Source organism: Monoraphidium neglectum, assembly GCF_000611645.1.
Source record: "Monoraphidium neglectum strain SAG 48.87 unplaced genomic scaffold scaffold00303, whole genome shotgun sequence".
In the NCBI taxonomy this organism is placed as follows: domain Eukaryota; kingdom Viridiplantae; phylum Chlorophyta; class Chlorophyceae; order Sphaeropleales; family Selenastraceae; genus Monoraphidium; species Monoraphidium neglectum.
The window spans coordinates 23,694-31,821 of NW_014013325.1; the positions used below are offsets into that span (position 1 = coordinate 23,694).

At 64.3% G+C, this 8,128-nt stretch overlaps 2 protein-coding genes across 2 annotated transcripts in view; both read left to right on the forward strand.

The window, feature by feature from the left end:
- Nucleotides 1–877, forward strand: part of MNEG_2632 (Leucine-rich repeat protein lrrA) — a gene marked incomplete at both ends in the record, with an annotated part of 4,339 nt that extends 3,462 nt beyond the window's left edge. Inside the window, 3 exons of the mRNA XM_014048895.1 lie at nucleotides 13–199; nucleotides 441–607; nucleotides 801–877. Of these exons, the coding sequence (XP_013904349.1) occupies nucleotides 13–199; nucleotides 441–607; nucleotides 801–877 (431 nt within the window). The remainder of the gene's footprint in view (nucleotides 1–12; nucleotides 200–440; nucleotides 608–800) is intronic.
- Nucleotides 878–2,552: 1,675 nt separating this feature from the next.
- On the forward strand, nucleotides 2,553–7,844 carry MNEG_2633 (Thaumatin-like protein 2; the record flags this gene model as incomplete). Its single annotated transcript, XM_014048896.1, has 11 exons — nucleotides 2,553–2,586; nucleotides 2,767–3,006; nucleotides 3,212–3,403; nucleotides 3,872–4,021; nucleotides 4,422–4,529; nucleotides 4,715–5,252; nucleotides 5,502–5,715; nucleotides 6,842–6,923; nucleotides 7,177–7,410; nucleotides 7,724–7,768; nucleotides 7,840–7,844. The coding sequence occupies 11 exons, from the start codon at nucleotides 2,553–2,555 to the stop codon at nucleotides 7,842–7,844; spliced, it is 1,842 nt and encodes a 613-aa protein (XP_013904350.1).
- Nucleotides 7,845–8,128: the final 284 nt, after the last annotated feature.

Here is an 8,128-nt window from a genome sequence, read left to right on the forward strand (position 1 = left end):
CCCCCGCCGCAGCCGGAGGCTCGCCGGGAGTGGCGGCGGCGGCAGCGGCGGCGGCGGGGACGGGGCGCGGCGGTGCAGGCGGCGGCAGGGAGGAGGAGGGGCCGCACGCGCACGAGGCGGCGCGGGGGCTGGTGCAGGACCTGGTGGCGGGAAAGCCCCTGGCGGCCAAGCCGACGTCGGAGCACCTCCTGCGCTGCAAGTAGGCCAGGGCGGGGGACGGGCGCGGGCGGGGCGGGGGACGGGCATTCCAGAAGCTGCACAAAACGGGAGAGGGATGGAGAGGCTGAAGCGTCCTCCATGAAGCCTTGAACAAACACAGAGGAGGGATAGTCGTGTGCGTCCGCCACCCACCCCGAATGGCAAGTCGACCGCAGCTCCTACCGGGCATCCCACGCCCGCCACCCCGCTGGCGCTCGACCCGGCCGCCGTCGCGCCTGCAGGTGGCCTGCTGACGCGCGCTACAGCCTGGCGGCGGTCTGCAGCATCTGCCGCGGCCTGGCGGACGCGCTGGCGTACCTGCACGCGCGGCGCGTGTGTCACGGAGACATGTACGCCCACAACGTCCTGTACTGCCCAGAGACCCACCAAGCCATCCTCTGCGACTTTGGTGGGTGCTCGAGCCATGAGCCACGACAGTTTTTATCTGTAACTGCTCTGCGGGATTGTCCGGCAGGCGGGTTTCTGCACGTCTGGGCGAGTGCAGGTCTGAGGGCGCGCCTGGGCATGTGGTCGCCCCAGCTGCCCCTGCCGTGGCGCGACTCGATGCACCTAACCCTTGCTGGGCCCGCGCCGCGTCGCAGGCGCATCCTTCTGCTACCACGAGGGACAGTCAGAGCTCTGGGAGTTGATGGAGGTGGGCGGGGCGGGCATCCAGTGATTGGTCGCTCTCACACCGGAGCCAGACGCAGCCGGCCTGGCTGTGCTGCTGGGTGCATGGGAGTCCGGTGGCCAACCCTGTTGCCGCGTTGCAGGACGGCTCTCACCCATCTCTGAGCAACACTCTCGCAGCACTGTTTCATCCTTTTGCCTGTTGTCATGGCCGTTGTTTTGATCACATGTGCTGCTCTGTCGCCCTTATGCTCCACAAACAGGTCCGCGCCTTTGGCCTGTTCATGGAAGACCTGGTGGCACGCCTTGAAGGGGGGGCTGCAGAGACCACAAGCGCCGCCGTGCTGCGGGGCCTGGCGGGGCGCTGCGCGGCGGTGGGCGGGGCCCGGCCGCGGTTTGCAGAGGTGGTTGCTGAGCTGGCGCAAATCGTGCCAGTGTCATAGGGTAAGGGGCGGACACCCCCCCCCCTTGCGCCCCTTCCGCACCCCCCCTGTGTGTTGTTGAAGCATCTGTGCTGTCAAGAATTTTCTCTGTTTCCAGATTTTTTGGTGTTGTGATACTTGAATTGTCTGAAGGTGTGCCGTACCTGACGTGGGCGGATGTGAGTCCTGTGCTAACCTGTGCCTGCTGCCCGCGGCGCGCTGCTTTGGTCTGCGGCAAAGCCGCGCGTGGTGCGGCCCTTCCTGTTTCGGCAAAATCCAGGGCTGTGATTTAAGCATCAAAACATGTTTTCTCCTGGGCGGCTACTGTGGTGCTTCAGGGAGTTTCATGTGAGGTGGGCAAAGGGGGGAAGGCAGGCTGCACACTGGGAGAACTGGCTCCTTTCCCTCATCCAGGTCCACCTTTACACAGGGGCGGTGCAGGCTTTTACATCAAGTTTTTTGCTAAATTGAGTAGGGTAGATTTCAGGGGCTGGGCTGTAACGCACAGCTGGCCAGGTGTGAGGGGCCCCCGCTGACCCTGCAGGCGCTCCCAGCGCGGCGCTGCCTGGCAGTCAACGCTCCTCAGCAAGATCAGACTACTTTGAACGCTGAAAGCCGCTGTGGTTTGGATACAGACGCCAGACATTCAAGTGCTGCGGCGTACGGTGATGCGGAAGATGCCTGGTCTGGCAGTTCCGCACCGCGAGCGCAGCGGCGAGTTGTCGCTTGCGCGGAACGTTGCACTTTCGCCACCACTGCAACTGTGGGGGTGTGGTGGCGGCCCGCACCTGCAATTGAACGTTCGGTTTTGGATTTGTTTGAAGCCCACCGCCAGGCTGAAGTGAGCCAGCGGCCACCACAAGCGGTCACCGACTTGACGTGATCACGCCGTGTAAGCCGTCGTGCAGGTAAAATTGCTGAAAATTTGATGCTTGTGGCCCAGGCCACCCTGACCTGCCGAGTCGCAAGCCCTTGCTGCCCAGCATGCGCCTGCTCGGAGGGAACGCATCAGGCCGGCCGCTGTAGGCTGCAACAGGCCGTAGGACGCCATCTGAAGCCCGGGAGTGAATGCATCTGATGACGCATGATCCGCACCGCCCGGCGAACCTCTCTTGCTCTTGCAGCAGGTCCACCTGGCGTGGCTCACTTCAGCTGAGGTACCAGCAGCGGGCACCATGGCCGCGGCCAAGAGGTTTGACCTGCACCACCCACGTACTGCAATAGCTAGAGCTCTCGTGGCTCTTGTCGCGGCCGTTGCCCTAGGTGAGAGCAGGGCCCGGGCAGTTGCCGTCCCCACCCAGCATGGCGCCTCTCGCGCCCACGCTGCACGTCGCATGTAGGTGGGGAAGCTATGAAACCCACCCTGTATGAGCAACCACCTACGCATCACGCATGTGAATCGCTAACCCTGCCCCGCGGCCCCCTCTCCGGCCCCGCTCCCGAGACATCTCAACTGCTCACGCAGTGCACGTCCCCGGCCGCCCCCGGCTGCACCCGCCCGCACCCGCCCTCCCAGGCGCCGCCACGGCCCAGCCCTGCTACCCCGGAAACGCCACCTCCGGGACCACAAACTACGACATCCGCTTCTCAACAAGCATACTCAACATCAACGACACTAACATCCGCCCCAAGCCCAAGGTACCGTTCAACCGGTACTGCTTCGCGGTGACTGGCCAGGCGCCCTGCGGCGCCGCAGAGGCCTGCTGCCAAGCTGTCAGCGACGCGTTCAGGCTTACGACGGCGTCCATCAAGATCGGTGGGCGGGCGGCGGTGGCGCCAGGCGGGCGCCCTGCAGTGGTGACGCGGGACATGCTGCCATCATGCGAGACATGCTGCAAGGGTCCCCCGTCCTCCAAGACCTGTTGGTTTCTTGTTCTGCTCCCAAACACAGTTGCCATCCCCTAGCGCTGAACGAGCCCTCCTCTTGCGCGTGCCCTCCACCTCAACCGCCCAAAACACAGACCCCAAGTGCATCGTCGGTGGCCTGACCTCAAACATCACATTCACTCTGCGAAACGGCAGCTCCGCCAAGAGTCTCGTGGGGTGGAGCGTGCGCAAAGCATCCAAGGCCGCGGCCGCGAGCCTCAGGGTGTCGCTGGACCGCAAGGCGGCGAGGGGCCTCACCTCCCTGGAGGTCTGTGTCAACCTGCCAGGTGCGCGGGGTCAGAGGCGTGATGAGAGGCGCGACCAGCAGCAGCAGCAGCAGCAAGATGGGAAGCGAGATTGGAAAAGAGATCCGAAGCGCAGTCAGGGGAAGCACCGCGCTGTGAGTTTGGCGCGCTGACTGAGGGCGGCAGCTGGTGGAGGGCCGCGCGGCGCGCTGGCATGCGCAGGCGGGGCGCGGGCGCTGGGCGGTTGAATGGACATGAGTCAATCCAACAAGCGGCTGCTGGGTGGGTTCAAAGTTGGCAACCAGAGGCAGCACGATTGAGAAGATGAGGTGACTAGCAGCGCCCGAGCCTCACAGGCCAGCGCGCCGCTTGCCCGAGAGGCTCTGCTGCCCACAGTCGCTGCCTAAGCGACCGGCAGTGCACATACATCTTTCCTTGAGTTCATTGCAAGCAGCAAAATCCTGGTCAAATCCCGCGGCTCCCGCCGAATTCCTTCCCTCCCGCACGCAGTCGCTCCCGGCCTGTGCAGCACACTCGAGGCGCTGTGCGGCGGCGCGGCCTGTTCAGCCAACCTCACCACCACCACGACGCGCCTCAAGGGGCAGCCCAAATCCAAGAAGCTGCCCTGCTGCATCAGCAGCAGCATCAACCCCGCGGCAGGTGCGTAGCTATGCAAACGAGCGAGCCGCCCACAAAGCCGCATCGGGCGCGCCCCAGCTCACCGCACCGCTGTTTCATTCCTTAAGCTGGGGGTGGTTGCTGCTGCCCAGCTGGTAGTGACCACTGCTGAGAGGCGCTCATCAGCGCGATTTGCAAGCTTTGGCGGCTGCTTTGACCAGCAGGGGACTTCAGCCTTTCAGATGAGCTTGGTTGTGGCTTTGGCCTGCTCTGTCCCTGCTGATCCATCCTCGCAATTGATTGAAACGTGTCTCACATCCGCACTCGCGGCCACCCACGACCAACACTGCCCCAGCCGCCTGCGCCGCCGGCAGCGGCGGGCCTTCAGGCACGTGCCAGCCGTGCCCGGCCGGCACGGCCGGCACGGGCGTGCTGCCAACAGAGGCGTGCCCGCCCTGCGGCGCGACTTCCTACAGCTCTACCCCCGGCAACCCCCAGTGCACCCAGTGCCCCCGCGGCCAGGCCGCCAACACGGAGCGCACCGGCTGCGGTGAGCCGCACTTTGACTGCCGACGCCGGTGTGAATCATCCACGCGTGTGTGTGCACGCGCCACTGCATGCGTGTGCCCAGTCACGAGGCTCGCGCGTCACACATATTCGCAATCAGCAGGAGCCACCCCTCACCCGCGTGTTAAGCTTCGCCCACCCCCTTCCCCTTTCCCCGTCCACCCGCAGTACCATTGCCCACCACCAGCTTGCGCCAGATCACCTTCACCAACAACTGCCCCAAAACCGTCTGGATGATGTCAGCGCCCAACGCCGGTGTCAGCCCCTTGCCCGGCAGCCCCGCCCAGATCGCGACGGGCCAATCCTTTGCCTTCAACATCCCCAGCGCCGGATGGGCCGGGCGGTTCTGGCCCAAGGGCGGCTGCGACGGATCTGGCACCAACTGCGCCTTCGGTGACTCATCGCCGCCCTGCCCGCCCACCGGCTGCCAGCCGCCGGCTGACACCAAGGTCGAGTTCTTCTTCTCGGACGCGGCGACTACTGGTGTGTCGTGGTATGACGTCAGCCTGGTCGACGGCTACAGCCTGCCCATGCGAATCGTGCCCAGCGGGGCCCAGTCGGGCAGCTGCACGGCAACTACCTGCTCCCTGGGGCTGGACAGGTGCCCCCAGGACGAGGCGGCCGGATTAGGAGATCTGAGGGTCTTCGTCGGCGGGCAGGCTGTGGCCTGCCTGTCCCCCTGCAAGCGCTGGAACTACCCCGCGCCGTGAGTCGACGGCGAGGGGAGGGCGGCGGCCCTCTCGAGCGGGACCGGCAGCACCGCGCGGCGGGGCACGAGGATTACACCTGCGGGCAAGCACGGCCAGCAGCGGCTGCAATATGCTCTGCCTGACTGCAGTTTCTTGCAGGTCGTCCCGCTGCCCCTGCATGATGTCTCCTCATCATATTACACGTCATCAGGTTGTGACATCGCGCGTCTCCCCTCCGTTCCCCTTTACACTGCCCGCCCCCGCAGGTACGGCCTGGGCAAGCCCGAGACCCAGGCGCCGGGCATCGACATGTGCTGCCCCACGCCCCCCATCTCGTCCCAGCAGTGCAGGGCGGGGCCGGTAGTGACCACAAAGTACGTCAATCTTGTGCGCCAGAGCTGCCCCACGGCCTACAGCTTCGCGTATGATGACCTGGCGGGCCTCCACAATTGCCCGACTTCCACCAGCTTCGCGGTCACCGTTTGTCCTTGACGGAGGGTTGACGGCTTTGCGCTGTTCGCCCGCAACAGATGGTTGGTTGGCCGCACAGGCCCCCACTCGCCGGCTTTGCGGTCGCTGTGTGCCCGTGACCAAGGGCCGACTGCGCAGCGCCCACCCAACCCCCACTTGGCCGGCTGTGCGGTCACTGGATGTCCGCAACAGATGATTCACTGCAAAGACCCCCACTGGCCACCCCGACGGGACAAAAACACACGCAAGCCTGCAAACCGAACAAACATACTGAACAACCAACTTTGGCACTGCCTTGGTGTTTTTGAATTTTTCGAATACGGTGTGGTCAAGGGCTGACCCTCTTGGACGCGGCCAGCTGGCATTCTGCGTCACCAAAATCGAGAAATCTTGAGGATTGGGGACCGAATCGGGGTTGCAGCTGTGATGGTTGCCATTGACACCTTGGGGGTGCATGGGTGTGACTTGTGTCTCTTGGGGATTGTAGACCTGGGTGCAGTGACTGTGATCTGACCTCTGCACAAGCGCAAACAATCAAGTTGTAAGTTGATTGAATATTGAAATTCAGCGACTGATATCAGCTTGGAGGTAGTTTTCAGGAGGGTGCAGCCCCAAGCATGTGCAGGACGACAAGGCAGTTGAGGTCGCCTTGAAACCTCGGACGCGCTTCTGTTGCTGCCCAACTGTCACGCGGGCGCACCCGACGCGATCAACGCCGTCAAACTGACTTGCCTTCCAAGGAAACTTGCGTTTTCATGTCGCTGCTGCACACTGCACAGCTCGACATCGGGCGCGTTCTGCATGGTTTTGAGGCCTGCACCTCGGACAACCTCAGACATCGGCATCGACTCCTGCGAGGTGGAGGTTTAGGGCTCAGGGTACTCCCTCGGCCTATGAAGTTCAGTGACCCCTCTTGGGCCCGCACTCGCGCCCAAACGTTTCAAACGCCGGGACAGCCCAGCTTCGACCCGCCGCCGACCCAGCTCTGAGGCCGCCACTGCCAGGTGGCTGAAGGGAACTGCACTGGGGATTGAGCCATGTTGCATCGCGCTTGCCGCGCCGCGCCGTTCCCCATACCCACTTTCGTTGCTGACCGCCTGCATCACATCCTGTGCCTCCCCCCTCCCGATCGCAGTCCGTCGCCGGTCCGGCCGCAATGAGGGCGGCACGCATCGCCCTGCTGCTGCTGGCGCTCGTCGCCGCGGCACAGGCGCAGGGTGCGCCGGCTGCTGCGCCGACTCACCACTCGAGCGCCCCCGCTGCTTGTCTGCCACGGCCACATCACATGTTATCTGGGGGGCGGGGGCAAGACTCTCATTTTCATATCGCCGCTCCAGTTGGTTTGTCGTGAGGGGACCTCCTGCGCGCTAGCCCCCTTGTGTGCGCGGTGGCCGCTTGCCCGCGGGTGGCCTGTTCCCCCTCATGGTCAATCAGAAACCCACCCTCCCCCGCTCCTCCCGCCTCCCGCAGCCGACCGCAGGCTCCTCAACGGCCAGGAGCCGCCCCCAAAGGATCAAGAGCCCCCCAAGGGCGAGGAGCCGCCCAAGGGCTACTGGCAGCCCCACGAGCCGGAGGGCGGCCACCCCGGCTACCCTGGCAAGCCCTGGCTCCACGAGCCCCACCTGCCGGTGCACCCGGTGCCCGGCCACATTCCCCCGGAGTGGCTGAGGGGGGGCCCCGTCAAGGCTGACGACAAGCAGGGCGGTGAGAGCGACGGTTGGCCTCTGCACAGCAGCTGTGGCGTTTGATGCTCCGGTCAGGTTCTCATTGAGCCTGCATGCAACAGCGGAGCGAGGGACCGGGCCAAAAATGTGTTTATGTATGCAAGCAAGACCGTGTGAGCGACAGGGCATGCACTAGCCTACAACGCTGCCACGTACCTTTCTGCAGCAATTGGATGCCCATACAAAGCGCCCCTGCAGCCCCCCCCCGGGAGGGGGGTTACGAGCCTGTTACCCCGTGGGGCCCCATGAGCTCCACTCACACTGCCTGCGCGTTTTTCATCACTTTGCCGCAGGCCATTGCAAGCTGATTGCTGACAAACCAGAGCTGGGCCGCAGGGGTGAGTGCAGCTATAGGCAAGCCCTGGCATTGCTGCCCGTGCGCCACATGTCTCGTGCACACGTGTGCTAGGGTAATCAAGTTGCTCAAAGCAATTGTGCTGTCCGGCGCTCGTACAAGGGGGCGTTGCGCATGCACGCAGTCAACGTGCTCAGCTGGCTTTGGCAGCCAGCTGCACTTCCGCACCTGCTGTGGAAAGCCCTCCATCGTCCGTCGCAAGAGCTCTGGTCAGGTCCCTCGTGCTTTCTGGATGGTCAAAACCTGCTCAAGGACGCATCCCCTGCTGACCATCAATTTCCGAACTGCCCCGTCCCCGACGCGGATATCTGCCCCCCTCCGGTGCCTCCCCCCCCCCGTACCT